This window comes from Cyphomyrmex costatus, unplaced genomic scaffold (assembly GCF_001594065.2).
Source record: "Cyphomyrmex costatus isolate MS0001 unplaced genomic scaffold, Ccosl1.0 scaffold141, whole genome shotgun sequence".
Lineage (NCBI taxonomy): Eukaryota > Metazoa > Arthropoda > Insecta > Hymenoptera > Formicidae > Cyphomyrmex > Cyphomyrmex costatus.
The window spans coordinates 858,473-881,054 of NW_017275402.1; the positions used below are offsets into that span (position 1 = coordinate 858,473).

A 22,582-nucleotide genomic window follows, 5' to 3' on the forward strand; every position below is an offset into this window, starting at 1 on the left:
GGGGGGGGGGAGGGGGTTGCACCCGGGACGACTACTCCGGATTCCTATAATTGTTCATTTTTGCAAATTCCACGGTTTTTGCCCGCCACCACGCAAAGTTCGGTAACCTCTGACGGAACCTCTCAGTAGTGTCCCTTAGGATGCCCCGAGAGTATGTTACCGTCTATAACGTGGGTGAGAGACATGGGAAGAAGGGGGCTCGCTCCCTTGACGTTTCGCACAAACGTGATCATAAATGACTGCAATTTTCTTTGTCTAAAAATTCTACATTGAGTGATTTAGAATGACGACTATATATCGTCGTATTACTTTTCAAGGTATAATCCGATAACTAAGTATAAAGTAGAATGAATATGTCAATAAATCAATATATTTGCGTGGTTTATTCGCGTGATAAGAAAATTATATGCATCATACACGGTCATTTCGTTTTTCAAAGTGTATTCAAAGCGTTCGAACCATAATTTCTGATTATAAAGACGCTATTGCCTTTAAATGGGCTTCTCTTCTTCTTGTGAGAATACTACAAGTAAATCGAAGCGTTCGAAAATAAGTGTGTTGTCAAAGACGAAAGAAGTTTCGTCTGAGGAGAAAGATTGCTGCACGCGTGCACTTTGTTCCCATGTCTCGCGGATCAGAAATGGGTCGGTTTCGTGCGAAATGCATAATTCGATCGTTGCACCGTCGTTAGGGCTTCTTCGTAATGTTCCCACCGATTCCGACACGAAGCTTCTTTTTCTTGCGCCTCTTTCATCCTCCTCCGACACTCGTACCTTCTCTTGCGGGCCTTTCCACGAAGTCGTAGAAGCGAGGTGATATTCGTTCGATATATACCCGGGCCAGACGCTCGCGTGCAAAGCGCGAGAGAGTTTCGAACTGGGACGCCTCGTTATCCGCTCGCGGGATACCGACGGTTCCTCGCGCGACGAGGAGAGTCCCTCCGGTTCGTAACCGGCTACGCGGAATCCGCATCGCGGGTATAAAGTAGCCTGAAACGCGACGGACGCCTCGTGACGCGTCAATCGCGACGGTTGTTTACGGGGAGGAAGAGAGAAATCCTGGCAAATTATAGTTTTCGTATCACGAGAACGACTCTCTCTCCGCACGCTTTGGGTTTCCGCTTGGAAAGAGCGAGCGAGTGGTCACACTGTCGTGCTGGTGGGTCTCGACAGGCCCCAGCTTGTCGCAGTATTTAAAGCATATAGCTAAAGCAAACAGAAAATCTCTACGACATTGTAGCGGTCGGTCGAAAGGTTGTAATTATCACAAAGCCGATTTATTGCGTCGTGATGTTTAACCGCGTGGCGTTTCTCTCCCTCGGAGATCGCTCGCTCGCGACGAAGCTACCTAAGAGAAAAGATACGGGATAATAAACTAGTCACGGGGCTGCGCGCGGAGAGTTCAAAGTTGAATGTAATTACCATAGTTGTATTTACTCATAGGTGAGTTTGACTGAAATGTTTATGCTGAAATGTGGTTTTACGTACACACGTTGTTGAAAGCGCATTGAAGACCAGTTCTTTAGAGAGGGAATCCTTTTGCACAACCAAGAGATTAATTTATTTATCTACACTAGTAGTAAATTAGATAGAAAGTTTCAGAAAAATCCGTATATGGATACCTATATGGCGTCTCGTTAGGATAGGTACTATATAATATTTCTCGCAACACACGGCGAAGAACGCACGTTGGCCGCGAGGGCTCGCAAATAAAAATCCATAAAAGTAGAGGTAAAAATTAAAGATCGTCACGACAAGGTACTGTCGGATGAGACGACCGCGCGTCTTCCCTCCCGCTGCCCACCCTCTCGACACCCCATCTTCTCCACGGCCATGCACGACTGGTACGAGAGGGTTCGGATTTACCGGCGAAATGTTGGATTTATTAGATCGAGATACGCGTGGGCGTGACCCGCCGCATCCCCCGTTCTCTGCTCCCCGCTGATCCACCAACGTCGACCTTACCGTTAGGTTACGTACGTGCGTAGGGGCCCTTCCACCACCTAAATCTAAACCTCGAAAGCTAGACGAGAAAGAGAGAGAGAGAGAGGAACTCTGCATGGCGCACGCACACGCGTAAAGTATCAAAAGGTAGATCGCACAGGCGTAGACGCCACGTCCTGACGAAGCTCTCCCCGCGCCCCTCGTCATTCTTGGAATCGAGGGACGCGGGTATCGTGAATTCGATCGTCGGCGCCGAATGATGATTTATTGAACGAAAAAGAAGGAAACAGCAGAAGGAGGAGGAAAAGGGAGGAAAGACTGGGAGAGGGAAACCGAAACACGCGGCGGATCCGCTGCGGGTTCGTTGGCGCGAAGATTCGTGGGAATCGTTGTTGCTCATCCTCGCGATGAGCGCGACGATCAGCGCGCGATTGGAACGATTCGCGGGGACAATCGCGAGTATACTACACCGATAGATCATCGCGTGACGCTTCGCGGGAGACGCGAAATGCGGGGTGGCGGCCAGAAAAAGACACGATGGGGAAACCGCTCGCCGTCTCCCCCGTTGTGGGAACTCACAATCAGGATTGGTTTTTATGGTCGGTAGATCTGTGATTTACTGCAGCCGAGAAAGAAACGTGAACGGAGAAGAAAACGGAAGGAAGGGAGGAGAAGAGAAAGCAAATCCGAGAATCATCTGTGACGATTTGGACGTACTTTACGCCTGATATCGTGAGCATTCGACGTCGGGCGTTACACGAAAGAGAGAGAGAGAGAGAGGGAGAAGGAGTGGTAACGAGACGTGTGCGTGTTTCGGAGCGGAAGCCACGGTCGCTTCCGCTGGAAGCCGTCGTTGGCATGTAGCACAGGTATACCTCGTCCTGGAAAATCGTGCCAACGTCGGAGCCGTCGAACGGAATGGTCGTCGGGGAAGGCCTCGGAATCGCCTCTTGGCGGGTGCGAACGTCAGCGCGACTCGCCGGGTTATTTACAGCTTCTTGGCATGGAGAGGCGAGCGGCGCGGCGCGGCGCGGCGCCGCGCCGCGGCGGAGTCCGGGCGCTGCCAGCGAGGAGGAAGTAACGATGATTTATATCCGCTGCTACCAGTCCTGCTCCCAACCCGCGATAATACCAATCATTATCATCGCTTAATAACAGGCATTACTGCCAACATTGAAATAATGCATGCGTGTACGTGTGTGTGTGTGTGTGTGTGCGTACGCGCGGGCGAGCGAACGAACGTGTGTGCCATGTACTTCACGAGCTGGCCCCGCGAAGGGTGTTGCTCCCTCCCTTATTTCTTCTTTACCACCCACTCTCTGCCTCTCCTCTTCTTTTCTCTCTGCCGCCGCGCGGTATTCAACGACGTTGCCGGCATCATCATCATCCGCGATACGGGCCGCGGCGGCGGCGGCGGCGGCTGCGTCAGCCGTGGCCAAGTCAGGTGCGAGCCAGCGCCGAACGAAGCGCGCAGCGTGCGCCGCCGGTGATCTTCCTGAAAGATCTCTCGACGGGGGGAAGGTCGGGGAAAGAGGGCGGGATACGGCGGGGCAGAGGGTTCTCTACGCCGCGAAGGGATTCCTCGCACGAGGGAGGCAGGAAGGCCGCGGCGCGCTGCCGCCGCTCGAAAACCCCTCGAGCCTGTTTTGCGCGAATTCTTCTACGCTCGACCGTGGTTCTCTTCTCGAGGAACTTGCCGATGCGAGTTCTCTCTTCAAGGACGATCCATCTCCGCTAAGTTATCGCGGAGTAAGTAAAATTATTCCGTCATACTAAAGAGCGCACCTATTCAAAAAAATTCCCCGATAGGTGTAAGATATACAACGAAGAAAATATATAATACGTCTAACTGTATGCGCGCAAAACACTCTAGAATCTTTTCTTTCTCTTTTTCCCTTTTACTTCCTATTTCATTTATTTCATATTAATTATATATTCACACACGACTGATTACTTCTTCACTCGTTAAACCTGTGCTCCGCGTTTTTGCCAACAACTATCGAGCGTTTCACGCATGACGCCGTGACTATCGCGGTTAAATACGTGCGGCGTTAGGTGCCATAACTTCTACGAAACACATGTCATTAAGACGCACAACGATCCGTTACACGTATCTCTGCACGACTTCGTGGAAGGAAGCCCATGTTGTAGAAAGCAATGGGTAGTAATAAAGAACACGAATCCTTCGGAGACGCGCGAATCGTGTCGAAGAAATCACAATCTGCGAGAAACCCTTTTGACCCTTTTTTCTTTTTCTTCCCATGCAGGTCGTTTCGCTCCGCGTTCGAGTTCACGTTTAACGGAATCGCGCGACTCACCGCGTTGTTTCTGCAAACATCGAACTGTGTAATTATTGGCATTCGAAGCGCCGTGGGAGGTATCGCGATGCACGCCATCGTCCCACGAACGTGAGTACATACACGAGTCAGTGCGTGAAAATAATTATTAGCCTCCGTTTGCACGGCAAGAGAGAAACGTCACGACGAGGCAGAGTCGAGATGAGACGTCGCGGACGGAGAAAAAAGGGACGTGTTTCCGGTACTCCGCTCGGTTTCTTTTCCTTTCTCCGCCGCGGATAATATCCCACTGTCATATGGAGTTTTCACCAGGTAAAATAACATTCCTGTGTCTATCTTATCGAAAATCACTCTTGGATTTGGAACGAAAAATATCATAAAGTAAGGTACAATTTCGAATGTGGTACAGTTTTGAAGAAAATAAAACTTGACTTCAATTTTCGAAATTCAAGTTTGATTTGTTTCTGTGTTCGGCACCCTTCTTCGATAACCTTCCACACAATGAGATTAGAATTATCAAATTTGAACCATAAATTGGATTATTTTATAATTTGTTATATTATACGTATAGAATTATGTTTAAAATTTATTATCTTATTCTATATAGTAAAATATATATACATATATGGAAAGAACGTTTTGCTGAAGTATTAAAAGATTTAGTTAGATATAGATCTGAAAATAATTTTGTTAAATCATCAAAATAATATGTAGGATACTTAAATTATTATTAGAATGTCAAAATTTGTTGTAGCAGTGCTCATCATGCTTGAATTTTCTACATAATTATTTTGATGGTAGAACAAAGTTATTTTCAGATCTATATCTACCTAAATTTTTAGATACTTTACATCGAAGAAAATACTGAATTTTAATAAATTTCTGTTTAAATAATTCTAATGTGAGCAAACGTTTACTGAATGTAAACATATATATTTATTTGATACAAAAAAAAAACCGAAAATTTAATTTAAATATCATTTTTTCATTAAATAAATATTTATTTATTGTAAGTAACCGTTTCCTTAGCGCCATTCAAAGAAATATGTATTAAGAATGTGTAAACATTTTTTAATATATCAAAATTGCTCTTTCCGTTTATATAGTATTTTGCGGATAATATTAAATTGTATTTATTTCTGATCGCGAAGAGCTTAGCTTGCATATTTGTGTAACTCTTAAATATCAATTTCGTAATGTTTCTCATGATTGCCAGCAACAAGTGAATCGCGCGCGGGCGAAAGAGGCCCCAGCATTGCAATCGCGATCATCGCGCGTTGACAGGTTGACACAGCCTTCCGTTGAACATACCCAAGTCGTGACTTGCCTCTCCATTGTCTCCGGTAGATTAGAAAAAAAAAAAAAATCAATAAATCCTGTCGCATCGCCTACCATGGGAAGACAAGAATGGTAGAAAATGACAAAAAGTTACAAAAACTTGCTGCCGGGCGGGCGAAGGTATGCCTACAGTTCCGCACTTAATGTAAATTACTGGACGTAATCCAAGGATAATTTCTTTGCGACGCACGTGTTGCCGTTGATGTAATCGTGATTCGATACGGCTTTAGCGGATTCTTGCTGTTCACGCCGCATTTGACGCTATTAATTATTATCATATAAGAAATCAGCCTGATATCACGCGTTGCGTTTGCGTCACGTGTGAATGACACGCGCGAAACGTCGGGGGATTTCGTACAAACTTGGAAAAAACTGGCAATACTGGATTGTGCTCTGATATCGATCTAAAAAAAAAAAATAGCTATACATTTTCCCTGTAGACCGCGTATGAGTAATGCCGAAGCGTGAAAAAAAAATCGCAGTACGGTAGCGAGCGAGCGAGTCGTTGTCCTAGGTTGAATGCTACTTTGAAAGGGAAGTTTCTCGGTACGCCGCCACCGCGCAAGAAATTAATGCGCACTTTCCGAGAAAACAGGTCAGTCAAACAGGTCGATAAACAATTTTTTATCATCAATGTGAATCAGAATTCGACGGATTTCTTCTTTCCATATGTATAATTCAGTGGATTTATGAAAATTTAAATCTATGAATTTTATATAAATTTTATTACCCATATATACGTGGGAAATTGAAACGAGTTTTTACTGGACATGTGATGTGGTATCATTTCTTGTTATAATTTAAAAAAAAAAAAACAACCTTACATTTCGTCAGATATACGACTAATGATAGAAGAAAGTACACGACATACAGGCAAGTGGTAGAACTCGATATACTAACTGCGACGTTTCTATTAAACAACGGAAACGTCAATCGTGTTATAAGCTTCATCGGATATGGGGGAAAGTTCGACCGGTTGCTATCGGCGAAACAGTCAGCGATCTTAAACTGCAAGGCAGAAAATCGCCGAGAGAACTCAATTTTTTTTTATCATATATCTATAAAAATTATCTATCGCGAATATATACGTTTGTAAAAAGTACATGTAAGTGGCAAGTCCGTTTGGCGTCGCACGCGAAAGACGCACACATATATATATATATATACGCGCTTGGAGACTCGCAAAGAAATCCGTTAAAATCGTGACACGTACACGTAAATGCGCGAACACGCGTACACGCGAGTCGTCGGAATAATAAGTTGTACCGCATCGAGGATCGCGTGCGCCGCGAAACTTTCCTATTTGTAGCCGGGTGGACGGCGATCGACAGATACAAGCCGATAGCGATATGTCGGTCGAACTTCTATTAGTTCTATTGCACATATTGATAATGGAGGGCGCGGGGGTGGCCTGACATGGGCCAGCGTGCGAACATGAGTGTGCGTGCGCGACGCACGGCTGAAGTTGATCGCGCGCGATGGACACATCCCTATCTTGACACGCACGGACCGACCGATGAGATAATATCGCGATAAGCGGGATCAATGCTGGTTAGTCGGCTAGAGTGCGAGAAGATCGAAAGGGTGAACGAAAGAGAAGGAAAGAGAGAGAGAGAGAGAGAGAGAGAGAGACAAAGAAAGAGAGAAATTATACATATAAAAAAGGAAATTTGTTATTCTAGGCCAAGGCCTGTATGTGGAATAATAATAATAAGTTAGAATAAGTACAACAAATGGCGAATAAATATATGGTATATAAAAAGTACAAGCAACTGACAAATCTAAAATTAAATATAAATGATCTCACAAAATTAGAGCATACTTTCTCTCCCATTATATATATAGGTAATCTAGAGATCTAACGAGATCTAACAAGTGGAGTGATGGTTCTGTAGTATTGGAAGGTGTTTCTTCAGTCTATAAAATTAGAGAAATTAATAAACGATGAATTTAAAAATAATGAAATGATGAATTCTCTATTTATTTACTTGTCACTATTTGTATATATATTCATTTCATTCTCCCTAGTAATTTTACAGATGCGGAGAAGGCGGCGCAAACTGAAAAGTATTTTAATTAACTTCACCGAAAGCAGCAGGTTTTCACAGGTTGGACTTCACGTCGCGTCAAACACGCAGCTAGACCTTCCGCCGAACTTCGTAAATCTCGATTAAAAAGTTTACACGATGATGTGAAGTACGTTATGTTTCGCCGGATTTCTCCAAGTTCCGAAAAGCCATTAAATAACGAAGTTGTTCTCCGCTTTTATCGATTCTTCCCGGCGAGCTTAAATTCCCAGGCGTCTCGAATGATTTCACGTATGTTATAATATATGCGAGCTGTCGACACTTTCCTTATTAAAACGGTTAATTTAATTAGGAGGCTAATTAATTTATAGCTATATGTACGTGAGTTACAACCCCATTTTTCGACGACGTGACGATCATTTCGGCAACGAAGCTAAGTTTTCATTCAACGGTTTGCATCGAATAGACGAAATCTTAATTATTACCTTGTTCACATTATTCCTTAATCAGAAATTGATTTTACCATTTCTCGTTTTTGTTCTAAGCGCGAAAGGATATACAGCAGAGTATTGATAAAATCCATTCTAAATAATTACATTGTTTTGTCCTCAGCGCGAAGTTTATTTGTGTGTGTTCATTTTAAATCCTTTATATTTATAAATTTATTTAAAAACTATTCTCAAGTTTACATGATTTTAATTATAAAGCATCAGTCTACATTTTTTATTTTGTATAATTATAATAAAAAATATAATAGAGTCATTTAATGTTAATTTTAGAATGTGAGATTACGTCTGACAAATTGAATAGCGTGTAAGGCAGTTAGCTTAATAAATTCCAATAATTAACTCATCCACGTTTAGCTGGGTAAACAAAAATCTGGGAAAGGAACGAAGTTTAAAATGTGTGTCGAGATACAGATCAGCATCGCCTCTCCTATTTTAGCATTACATAATAAATTGCTCGAGCATCTCGTATATATCCGACACATTTATTCAATAAATAACACTTTCATAAATTCAACGATTTATTGCTGGGCCGGCGGTGACCCCAGTGATCCGATACACCATACCCATGATTAATTATCCGATTCATTGTTCCCCGGCGAGAAACTATGTCCGTTATCTAACACATCTGGTCTGATAACGGAACGAAAGCCTTATACGGACTGCCGGCGTGTGTGTTCGTTTTATGTGTGTATACGGCGTGCGCAGTGATAGGCAGATAAATGGACGCTGATAAATGCGCGGGAAAGGTGGACGAGGGAAAGGTGGAGATATATATACAGAACGGAGACACACGCCCGGTTATCGGCGGATCGACGTCTGCCACGAAGACGAGGACGCATTTCGCAAGTCGGCGGCGGTAGCCGGAAAAAGGGAGAAAAACCGCGTAATGATTTTATAGTCGGGAGAGAGAAAGATACACGGAGGACTGGTCAAGAGAGTGGATTATAGGATCTTAAGAACGTGATCTGGGCTAATCCGCTTCTCTCTTTCGCTCTCCTGGAACGGATACGATCAAGGTTCTCCGAACCCAACGTCATTTCATGCATCTCGCATATGCACGTGGTTTGCGCTGCAGCGTGTTTAGCAATCTTTTACATGAAGGATTGGAAATCGGTTGACATAAAGTAATTTTGCAAAGCGGTAACTTTAACTCCATTTCGGATTACGAAAACTAAAGAGTCGAGTCACAACTATATGAGTTTATACTTATACGCTGGAAAAAAACGATGTTGTATCAACTGCATTATTTTAATTGAAAATAATAATCTCGCCAATATAACAATACTAATGAAACAAATAAAATTTTATTAAACAAGGAATTTCTTACGACTTCAGTGAATACACAACTAATAAAGAATAAACGCATTTAATAATCAAGTTGGAGTGCTTAAATAATTCAATGTGAATTTATATATCACCCCTTTGTAGTTATTTAAATTCATTAAATAAGAGTTTATTGAAAACAAAAGCATGACGTATTTGTTTCGTTAATAGTGTTACGAATTAATAAAATTATTTTCAATTAAAATAATGTCATTTTAATATAACACTTTTCCAGTATAATATCCTTAAAGCTTAATTTTTTTTCCTATATTTTTTAAAATGTGTCATTTAGAACATATAGTTTAATATTAATATACAATATATTCGTATTTAATGTCTGTAAAATTATGCTGTAATTACATGAAATAAGGACACAATATTCGATATTCAACATTTCTTTCTTCGGTAAATGACATTAATCGAGATTATGTAAAATATCAACAATATCACAGTAAATCTGACTCGTAGATCGATCTGAAAATCTAGTTTGCAGGCTTTTATAATTCTGCATACCTTTTTTTTACGGCGACCACAATTTATCGATACTTTTTCTTCTTCTCTGTATAAATTCTTGCGAGAGGATCTCAATAGTGAGACAACGACGAACGGTAGTAGCCACGCGCGGTGTACATTACTTATGTCCGCGAGTGCATCCATGCATGAATAATAGTTACCCGCGCGTACATCTACTGTGCGAGCAGCGTTTTCGACGATGTGTTCGATGCTTTTCCGCGAAGCTGTATCGCGTGCGCAACTACGTGACGCGCGTGCGGTGGTTGAATCTCCGGAGGACCTTGAACACGTTTCGCGGCAGTTTTCCGATGCGTAATTTCTTTTCATTCGGTAATTTAATGACAGAATTTGATCGCGAGACGTCTTTACGAATCCGTCTTCGTATATGATTTTCCGCGTGATTTCTGCATAAGAGCTCCTCTGCAGTACAGTTTCACAGTAAAACTTCGTCCGCAACTTTATAATTTGCAAAGCTGCTTATAAATACGAGAGCTATAATGATTCATACGAATAACATAAAAATTTATTTTTAATACGAATTTTATATATCAAACACAAATAAATTTAGTATTACGGTCGATTATATTTATATGTAGTATAGTGCTAAATCGAGTGCTAAATGTAAGTGAATACGAGTCTTCATCTTCTAAATCGAATCGTCTGTTTTTTTTCCGACGAAATAGTAAAAAGTCTCCCTTTCTATACGTGGACGTTTTCGCATCCTCCCCGCATGACGGACCGGAGTACGGCAAAATTTCGAATTCACTCGGTGTACTCGCGCTTCCCTCCCGCGACTTTCGAATCTCGCTTCGACGTGTTCGCATTCCCGGGGCCAATGAGGAGAGATCGGGCACGTTAGTCGCGGCGAGGAGGAAGAAAAAGGAAGCACCACGCCCAAGGTACGTGGCAAGAACGCAGACGGGCTCACGTGTTGGTGCCCACGTCCCTACGTATACATCCGCACTAGCGTGCCCGTGTACTTCGCGTGTGCAAGTACTCCCTGCTCTACACCTTCCCCTTTCCCGTCCTTCCAGACCCCACCGGCCCCCCTCGGACCCCCTTCGCGTATCACGTGTATACCGGCGGCACGAACGCTACCACGTCCTCAAATTGAGGCCCCGGAGAAAAAGAGATGCGTGGCCTCACCTCGATCCTCACCGCTCTCTCTCCCCTTTTTCCCTACTACTCTTTCTCTCTCTCGCTCATCTGAGGCCGAAGGAAAAGAGGAAGAGGAGGAGGAGGAGAATGGGGAGAGCCGGTGGGGAAATGCGAGGGGAGATCGCCGGCGGGGGACGACGAGGCTGTCGTGGCATAAGGAAGAGAGGGGACGAGGAAAGAGGAGAAGATGGAAGAGACTGAAGGCTAAGGCGCCATGTTGGTGGCGATGACAAGAAAGCCAGTGCGCGACGGTAGCAGGGCCAAGAGTGCAGAGGCAGAGGCGCTTGGTCGAACGCCTTGATTGGACGATTACGGATTATGCACGGTGCCTGCTGAAGAGCTGCACCGATCGCGCGCGGCGAACACATTCTTCGTTGTACATGCAGGCGCGCAGAGAGATGCTGAGTGTTTGACGAAAGGTAGAAGTCATCCTCCCCGTATTTTAGAAAAAAAGAAAAAAAAATTTTACGGCGGTATACCTGACGTGAGCAATTCAATTGTTTTCATCGCCGATTTTTCTACTCGTCCGAAAGAAAAAAAAAATCTAAAATTTCATTTTTCTACGACGTTCTAATATAATTAATGTATCAACGAAGATTGACATTTGCAGAACTTTTTATTTTTTACTTTGTTGCGAATATCGCGATTACATAATTCTTCTCCGACGGAAATTGAATAACGGATTACATTTTGATGAGGATGTAAGAGATAATCTTCTCCCGAGATTTCGTAATTCAATTTTTCCCACTCTCGACCGCGCGGCTACCGCGCTGATTTCGAACGACCGTGTTTAGTAAACAAGCAGACGCCGACTGCTCATCAGGTTGCGTCGCGCTCGATTCACTCGCTCACGGGGGGAGAACAACTCCCGCGGTGCTCCGTCTAATGAAATTATCCGGTCCGGGACCCCCTGCAACGACATCAACCAGCTACGACAGCCAGTTATCCCATGATTACGCGATACGCAGTTACGCGCTGCGCCACGACGATTGTGCACAGTTCTTCGAGGGGTGAGGTACACGCACAAAGAGCAACCGCGAAAATTGCTCCATCTCGTCTCGCATCAGTCAATGAAACGCATAATTTTGTGCGAAGGAACGTGTAATCTCGTCAGCCCGCGCACACAGAGAGTGTAATAATATAGAAAGGAACTAACTTTACGTTGATGCTCGCGATGCTTAATAAACTGCCAATGCGAGTGTCAATCGAAATAAACTCGAATTGTCCGGCGAAATCGTTCTAATTAGCCGCGGCAGCGTCGATAAATCGTCATCTCCCGAGAAATCTATAACGGACAAGTTCGGAGCCAATTAACTTCTCTCCAATTATGTAGCTCGAGCTTCCTAATAAATCGTTAATTGGAAACCGCGCGCGACAGATAATTGGCGAAAAATCTTTCGTCGGCGAGCGCATAAAGCCCCGCCCGCGTGGAAAGCTCGCGCAAAACTCGCACGATCGCCGGGAGAAAATTTATGGCCACCTCGTTAGTCCGGAAACTTGTCTCTTTCGTGTTCTCTTTCCTTCCCTCGGTACACTGGACACTGCCGGCAACCCTATCCCCGATGTCCAGGGCGTGGCGAATCGGTGATTTAGTAAAGTCATTTGTGCCGATAATGCTGACAGATGCCGTTTATCGGGCTCCCGTTACCGCGGACCGGCCACGCAACTGGATCCATCGTAAGAAAAAAAAAAAAATGAAGATTGTCATGCCGTTTCGATAAAATGCAAAATTCTAATCACGACGCGAGTCTCTCGTCATTAGCGAGATAAACGTCGTGTATGATGCGTTGTCGTTCGCACGGAATTCACTCGTTTACGCGATTTCGAGAAGTCTTTCCGACACAGTATTTTCCGATAGTTCGTATCAAAGTGGAAAACCTGTTTGGTTGTGCCCGTGGAAATATATATATCTCAGACATTTTATCATTCGCGGTGTAAATGTATTTGTCAACACGGTATTGTTCCAACTACAACTCAAATAAATTCTACGTAAAATATGTACAGAGAGACAATTTCTATATCATGAGGATTAACATAATGGTGTGTTTTTTCTTTTTTTCTAAATACCATATATCGTAGTACTCGAATGGACTTTTCAACATGCCTTGTCAAATTAAAACACACTATTTATATATAGTATAAAAGCAAGATTCAAATAAAATACAAAATTCAAATAAAATTCTTTTTCCAAAAATTCTTCATAATTTTTGTCGTATTTAATATATCAAAATCAATAACGTCACTCTAGTGATTAAATAATCGAAGTGTGCAAAATCTAAAAAGTCCCGTATACGTTCACTTCGGCAAGGTATTATATTTTATGTTTACGTTTATCGCAATTTGTTTACGCCAACCCGTCACAAGTAGCTCGAGATAAGAGCTACTTATCGTCGCATGACTATGTCGTGGGAAGCTTGCGCTCTAGTCTTATAATGTCGATATATAGAACTTGCCTGCGTTTGCGTGAGTCCGAGGCTAGCCGCGAGCTCCGCTCTTTCCGGTAGCGCGAGGTACTGCGTTCTCTGAAACCGCCTGTTGAGCTGCTGCAATTGCAGGCTGCTGTAAATCGTCCTCGGTTTCCTCATCTTCTTGCCCTTGCCGTTCCTGAGGGAACCGCCGCCACCACCGCCGAGCTCGTCGACGAGGCTTCCGCTTTTGTCACCCAATGGCGAGAGGTCTGCGAACATGCACCACCCTAACATCAACTTTCAGAATCCTCGTTACTGCTCGCGTACGAACTAAAAATAAAATTAAACTAAAACCTGATCCGTAATTTCGATAACGTATCGCGATATGACGACACAGCGGCGAAGATCACGACACGGTTATTGATTTTTTTTTTACGTTAATAAATTTGCGATCGCGATAAATATTTCAGGATGCCTACCATGTAATGCGAAACAGTAAAGATAGGGACGATACAAGTATTTATAAACTATAATATCAAATTTATAATTTGTATAATATATTAAAAAGAAGTATATTTCTTATGTTTAAAGAAGATTACATTGGGGGGGGGGATAGTTATAATAAAATGCGTAAAAAGAACGATTCATCTAAAAATTTAATTAAACACAGATCTGAAGATAATTTTGTTCGACTATTAATATAATTATGCGGGATAATAAGTATTGGAATGTCAAAACTTTTTTGTTCATCATGTTTAAGTGTCCTACATAATTATTTTGATAGTCTAATACAATTATTTGTACAAATTTGTGTCTAGCTAAATTTTTAAATATTTCAACCAAATCGTTTTTTCTATATACGGTTGAGATTTTGTAGTTAACAGCTGAAAAATTATTTAATAAAGTGTTGGACGATTACAGAACTTGAATTATATTTAATAAATTTATATCAGAAAAGTCTCGTTCCAGTATAGAAAAGAAAAAAATGATTTAAAGCCACTTCGTTTCGGTTCTTCCGTAAAAATATTTCCTTAATTTTGCTTTTTACGATAAAGCGTCACATTATACGGTAAATGAAGTCATTTTTCTGCTCGGACAGTTCCGGAGAGATCACGTAAAATGTAAAGGTCGCTGAAGCACTCAAGGAGTCTTAATTATCGAATCGAAATTAACGGAAATGACGCGACGCTTTTTTTTTTTGAAAAAACGGAGGAAGAAAAACAATAACACAGTAGGAATATTTTATTCGACAAGCCGCGCGTAATTATCTGATAAAATAAATGCATTATTCAATTCACATACAATGTATTGCGATAATTAGTACAACGTAGAGAATGCGTGCTCTTGTTACGTTAAAAGAGAGTAAAAGAAAGAGAGAGCGAGAGGAAGAAAGCTCTACACTGCGTTAACGGCGCGGTAATTAATTACGGAGCCATATATCAATCTTAAAGCGATGCAATGAAGTAGCGTAGAGCTCGATAGAGGTGCGCATCGTGCCAGCGCCCGCGCCGCCTATCTCGCGCGGAATCTGTTTCATTATTTTTATATCGCGATTACGACGTTGCGTGTTTTCATCGGGGAGACGCGGGCGGCCTTCCCGGGAGAGAGAGAGAGGAGAGCCATGGACACTTCTAGCACTACGTCTGGCACGTTTTGTTATCTGCGAGTGAGAGAAAGAGAGAGGGGAGGCACCAAAAATAAACAGAGATATCGAGACTTTCGGATGATAACGAATCGAACCGAAAATCTCTCTTCTCATCTCTGTGAAAATTAGCACGACTATCGCGATCAGCGTATTTTACGGTAAACTGTCCACTCATAATTTATAAATGTCAAATCGGTAACGAAGGATCGACAGACAAGCTGCGGATCAATGAAGAGTCAACAGGGAGGCTTTGATCGCGCGTGAAAGAGACAATAATGATCCCCCATAAACTTTTCACCAAGTTACATCGCGCCACGGCGATGCAATCGCGTGTTTGCACTCGTGTTTATCTTCCCCGTGCAATTTCGAAACGATACTGGGCGTGTGTGCGATATTTAATATCCGTGTAGCCGCCCTCAGCTCTTTGACGTTGCGATTCAACTCTTTGAGAATATGGAAAAGCGTAGATTAAATTAGCATTAAATATTTACTCTTTGTTTTTTATCAGTGAAGTAAATTTTCTAACTCTCTTAAAATCTCTTCAATAAAACAACTATATATGTAATACTATTACTGTTAGACAAAGTATGTCAAATTTAACATAAATTGTATATCCCAAACAGTCCACTCCAATTTTTGAGTTAATTTAACATAAGATAAATATGTTAAAAGATTACAGAAATATTATATAAGAGAATGATACGGAAAAAGTAATATCGATACAGTTTGTAAACAAACCGTGAAAGTATATTTTTCCAGTAAAATTAATATTTATAATATGTTAAATTAATTCATATTTTATTCATTTATCTTAAAAAATTTACGTTTAAAAACACTTTATTTTTACTTACTCATAAATACGTTATCTGTTCATTTACTCATAAATTGGGCCATTTAACACTAAGAAATGTTGAATTGATATTCAATTTAACATAAGGTCTTCAAATAACATAATCACGTACATTATAGAAAAAATAAGAAATATTGGTTATAACAATCAAGCTGAATCTTTAATGCTTTAAATAATTCAATATGATTTGCCAATATTTCTTATTTTCTATTTGTTGAGTTTTCAAATGTACGGTCCAATAAAATTCTTATTGTTTATAATCATTTATTATGTTAAACTAACACTTGAATATGTTAAAAAATTTAATACAAATTGTTAATAAGAATGTAAGTGGACCATTTCAGCACAAATATACAATTTTTTATTGTGTATAATATTATATTTGCATATGTATTATTTTTATTCATTTGTAATATTATTTGTTTTATTAGGTTGGAATAAAAGTTTGTAGTTTTATTTCATTTATACATGATAAAAAAACAATTATAACATTCGATAGAACAAAGTTTTAACTTTAAGAATCTGTTTTTTATTTAATTGCTTGTTTTATTTAATTCGCGATAACTCAGTAACAAAAAATCTTAGGAACATTTTTAAAAATAATTTTACGTAAGGAAAAATGTAAACTTTCACGTTGACAATTTTCGCAAGTTTTTTTTAGACACGCGACAAGTCCACAAGAGAATTTTTCATTTCGTCCAGTTTGTAATTTTCTATGTAAAATTGTTCTCATTTAAAAGGCATAGTGATCTTTCAAAAGTAGAGATTATTTTAAACTTCTAAAACCTTTTTTCTTAAATTTGAATTCTATTCATTTTTATAACAAAGTTACAATTGTTCGCATTTTGAAATTTGTAGCACTACAAATTTTTATTCCGATCTAAATAATAACTGTAGTTGGAATGAATCTTAAAATAATGAAGTAAGAGAGATGACGATAAAAATTGAAAGTATGTATAAATCTATATGTATAAATTTCTTTGTCTATAATTCTTTATAAATGGAAAACCTTTCTCTCAATTGATTTCAACCACTTTCCTCTTTCACAGTACTAATTAATATTGTGCAGTGTATCGACGCATAACATAGTGCGCGATAAATTTTATAGAGACGTTTTGCCACGATTACGAGCTGCCATTATTAATTAAAGTCGATTAAAGCGACACGATATCGAACGAGCGGGATGTAACTTCGCGCGCGTGAAAAGTCGAAGGTACTGTTTTATGGATGCACTTTTTCTCTCGCGCCGTTCCGCGAGAGCTCACGTTACAAGGGGATAAACTAGAGAGGCTAGGGTTATGGTTTTTAACGCCGAGGCTTACACCAAGTGCGCGGTAGCAGTACTGAAACTGCCGCAAAGTAGCACTTTGCGGCGGTGCGCGCGCGTATATATTCCGCCTCGCTGAAGGTTCTTTTTAGAGTCGCGTAATCAAACCCAACCGCACGTATGATAATAAGCCTACCGACCGATTAATGCGACGTTGATAATCACACGGTAGGCGCGCGGCTCTCAATCCAAAGAACTCGAAATTACAAGGTGTCCGTCTCTGCCCTAGGCTGGACTTTAACGCAGCCTGTCTAACATTGTCGCTGAACCGACGTCTTGTATTTCCACATCGCTACTACACTGCGCGTAAGAAACGATGAAAAAGCTTCCTCTGATTTCATTTTTTCTAATTCGACGTAAGTGAGAACGAATACGTTCCATTCTTTCGGCCGGAGGCTGTTATTAAGAAATTCGTAGCTATTCGAAAGGTTTTCTGAGTTCGATAACTCCTGCATAACTCATAATTTCTAAATAAGTTGCTCTATCACATGTGTTTCACTTTTTTCTTTAAATCACAAGTCTTTTTTAATAATTTTCAATTCAAAAGCAAAAATGAATATGTATTAAATAATTTAAATCACTAATGTTTTACTAAGTTTATCTATATATAGATTCCATATTTTGATAATAACATATACATTATTCGGATATCTCTAGAATTAATTTTCATATAAAAAAATCTTATTCAAATACTATTATTAAACTTGTCCGCTTAGAAGTTCTTCACATTTGCCATTATTACTTTTTAAACTTGCTTTTATTACTTTAAGAATTCGACTCTGGAAGTCACGTATAGCCACAAAAATATTTTTAAGAGAGTATTTCTAAAAAATATATGATTTCCGTACAAATTCAAGCATCGCTGAGCGTAGATCGACGAAGTTTGAAGAAGGCCGGGGTCGGCGTGCTCTTCAGGTCAGTAGATCTCCCTAATCCTTGTGAAAACAATCATTTAATACCTAATCCATCACTCGAGGAGCCGGAGCGCACGCATTGTCTTTCGACCGTTCCGGATTAAGTCGGGTGGCGCGGCGGTCAGACGTCAGGTGACTGATGCGAGATACCGTGGGGCCTCCGTCTTTGATACGAGAGGAGCCCCCGCTAATTGGATTCCGGCTTCAGCCACGTTCCAGCTTCGTTCGAAGGGAAGAAGGACGCGGGCAAGTCGGTTAATGGCCGGTTCATTTGTCGCGAAGATAAGATTGGTCGAAGGTGCGCAAAGGCGCCGGATGTACTCGCCATGGATCTCGACAAGTGACGTATGTCGTGGACAACCCTTCCTTTACGCTCTCTCGCAGTTCTCCTCGCTGCGACGCTCGTGTAATCCCAGACAGCTTCATTAGCGTTGGTCGAACTGCTGTCTAAGAGCATTTAACGTCGCGAACAACCGCGATAATCGCGGCGGCGAAGCACGACTCTACCCATCTACAAGCCGACTTGCGAGGAAACGTTTGTAATTGCGCCGACGTTACAATCGCGAGTTTACGCGCGTTGATTCCGAACAAGCGAAATAAGAATAGGTAACAGATTATCGAAAGCACGTGTGCGTGATGAAAAATTTCGTCGAGAAATTTTCGACATTTCTAATGATTCTTCAACCGTTACCGTTCACTTATTAATGTACCCTCATGGATTTTACGTAGGCTTATTTCATGCGTGACGATGCAACGATCAAGAGATCGATCTCGCGCGAGCGTCGAGTAAGTACGGGCGATTTTGTTATAAATCACTTTTATGAAGTGCATTCTCTACTACAGTTTATTCACCGTACGCGTGAAAGGTATAATGATAATATTTTATTAGTGTTATTACTAAACACTTGCGCAATGTGTGGCAGTTCACTGAACTCTGCATATCTTGAGATTACATTATCCGCTTTGTTATTTGTTTATTATCGCAAGAAAAATACAAATAGCATTAATATAATTTTTAAAAATAACATGTTATTAATTTTTCTTTTTATGAATTGCTTTTTTAATAGTACTAAATAATGTCGTTAAAAACTATAGCTTTAAAGAAGTTTTAATTGTGCATTCTTCATAATACGAAATATTTTTAGCCTGTTAAATAATTAACAATCGTCATCACATTCTCGTTTCAGATAATCAATTCGAAATATTCATACAATTATTTTTCAATTCAATTTCATAAATACAGTTAAAATATGATTTTAAAAATAAACATCACTCTGAATCAATTGAGCGTAAATGCGCATTTATTACAATATTACAATACGTATTGTATATCTTGCAATTACCGAGTCACTGTTATTTTAATCGCATAATCAAACTCGTTCTGAAATAATCACAAATTAGCTATGCGCCTCGTGTTCATCAGGACAATGATGAAATCGTTCCGAGTGGAATATACGAACATGTGACGTGCTCGTTAGCAATTAGACGGATCATTATTGTGACTTCATACTTTCAACTAATCGACGTGAACGTAAGTGCCGTAATCTTTCTGATATCGACTTTTGCATTACGCATTTATTTGCGGAAACTAGAGACCTTCTAATCAGATTCGAGACACGAAACTACCACTTTTGATATTGGTCCATCATGTTTTAGTAACTTCCGTGTGTATGAGAGAGAGAGAGAGAGAGATTGGTCGATTGATTGAATTGCCATTTTTTTGGCGTTCTGTGGGACATAGTATATGTTCCATGTTAAAATAATATATTAGAAGAACTAAAAGACTATAACCGCAAAAAATATGTTAAGTATTAATTAAAATAATAAGATTAGGGAAAAGAAAAGTAATATACCATACACAACAAACGAATATGAAGGTCTTAAAAAGAGATCCAAGTTGAAATATTCAAGAAATGAAACTATTTAAGGACCTCTCCTGCTAAATACAAGCTAATTAAAAGATAAAGTATAATAGCAGGTGTATTATAACTAAGATAAAAATTTGGAGTAGATAAGAGGCCATCAAGCAATACTATCGTTAAACAAGTAATGATAAAATTCGCTTTTAAATAAATTAGAGAAAGAGAGAAAGAAAAAGATAAGAAAAAATAGAATAGGAAGAAAAAAAATAGTATGTTCTTTTCTCTCACGGTTCTACTAAAAATTAGAGATCCTGTATATAAAACAGACTCGTGTCCAGATTCCGATTAGAGTCTAGGGTATACTTTTGCCACTGAACAATACCTTAGAAATAGTAAAAAGTTGCCGTGAGTACTTTTGATACATTTCTGAGATATATCGACGATAACGTAACACTGTCATCTCTACCAGAACCCCGAGAAAACTTTTCCGCAAAAATACCGGAGTTACGCCAACCCTTCGACGGAGAAGTTTTTACGATGCAACTCGCGAAGCAGATCGAGGATATGCATTTTGCTGCTGTGCGATTTATGAAAAGCGAGCCGGGCATATCAGTTGTGGAGGGGAAAATTGCCGGCAATTTAAGGGCGAGATGCGAGTTTCCGCGCGTCGCCAACCCTTCGTGCGTGAGAATTCAACCCCCTGACGAACAATCGCTCCTTCGTTCGCTCGCTCGCTCGGCTAGCCGCAAAACAAAAATTGCAACGCGCCCGATGGCACGCTGATTCGACTTCGAATGGCGGAAAAAAGTTTGCCTCCCGTACCGCGAACCCTTTCACGCCGCTTTCGTCGGGAGATCACTGGTAATTTTCAAGAAAGGCGCCACGAAAATTGTCCACACACGCTGAAGTAGCGAGGGAGGGTCGCCCCCCCCCCCCCCCCAACGCAGAAACGCCGGACTTCCCGGAGACACGCGGCAGTCGTTCGTTACGAATTCATGGGGCCGCGGATGGGAGGGTAGCGAACTGTCGCCGCTATTCGGTCGGTTCGGTTATGTTCCTGCGGACGTTTGCACCAACGGAGTTTCCTCGTTGCTCCACACATCGCGCGCGCGCGCGCGCGCATGTTGGCCGTGATGAATTATTCGCCGAATATTTCTAGGCAGTACTCCGGACTGTATTTGAAAATGCGATCGACCAAGAAAGCAGCGCGAATGTCGCTGCATGGAGCCTCGTGGCATGCGGGCTTCCTTCGGTGAAATAAGTTATCTCGATCACGCGATTTCGCGATGCGGATGTGTGTACAGTCGTGTGGTGTTTAGACTATGAAAGAGAGAGAGAGAGAGAAAGCTGCGCTGGATGTATTCAAACAGACAAATAAAATAGAAATTTTCATGAGATAACAAGACAATCTATATTATCAGTATGGAAACAATTTAAGTTAAATATGTACTTATTATTTATCATAATATGACCCTTTTACTATGTTTCTTTTTATTTTATGCGTATATAAATCTTAATTAATATCCGGAGATAACGGAAGCTAACTAGTTTTTTTTCGAAATTTAATGGTAACGAGAGTTTAAAAAGACATTTTGAAGTTAGTTATCGTAACATCGTGTAGTGCCTTGAGCGATTCTGCGATCCACGACGAACCTGGGGCGAATCCGATAATGATCGTAATTAGCTGACTCGTGATTTCGCGCGTAAAATAAAAGTCGCGATTACATCGTGCTAATGCGATTCTGAAGGAAAGTAAAAACACGAGACAAGAAGCGAGATGATCGAAAAGAAAACTTGTACGAGTAAAAGAGTTCCTGAAGAAGAAGAAGAAGAAGTCGCAACTGCTCCCGTTTGATCCCGAACCTTTTTGTCTCGTTCGTTAGGCGATTTGCGGGACTTTTTATGGTCTTCCAGCGGATTCCCAGCAGTCATATATCTTATTTCGTTTCGTGGCATTGTGTGCCGTAGAATAGATAGAACGTCGACCGGCTACTACCTGCTGCTACTCCAGATTCTTGGGATACGTTTAGACACAGGGAAGAGAAAGCTATAAGTATATTTATTTTTAATTCTACATATAGAAGTGCCCCTATTTATCTATTTTTTACATTTTCGCAATTTTCACGTCTCATTTTTTAAATTTTCTTTTTAAAGTCTCTTTTAAAGATCTTACACTTTTACAATGGAGATAGGGAGATTAAAACAGTTTATTATGTTCTCGAAACTGTAAATTTTTCTTTAAATTACGTCACCAAAAATAACGGTGTAACTGAATGATTCAAAAGTCTGGTGAGGAAAACAGAAATCGTTGCCCGCTTATTTTTTTTTTTTCTTACAACAGTGGAACAGAGCTATCTGATTGCGCTTTGCGTCGTAAAAAGCTACAAGCATTCCACATTTATTTTTGCACGGAAATTTACTTGCGCAGATGAAGACATTCGCCAACCGGCAATAAAGTCCTACGGCCG

At 40.9% G+C, this 22,582-nt stretch overlaps 1 protein-coding gene across 1 annotated transcript in view; it reads right to left on the reverse strand.

Moving 5' to 3' along the window:
- Dll (homeotic protein distal-less) overlaps positions 1 to 22,582 on the reverse strand; it is an 85,679-nt gene that overhangs the window by 60,950 nt on the left and 2,147 nt on the right. Inside the window, exon 2 of the mRNA XM_018551517.1 lies at positions 13,562 to 13,760. Coding sequence (XP_018407019.1) covers positions 13,562 to 13,760 — 199 coding nt within the window. The remainder of the gene's footprint in view (positions 1 to 13,561; positions 13,761 to 22,582) is intronic.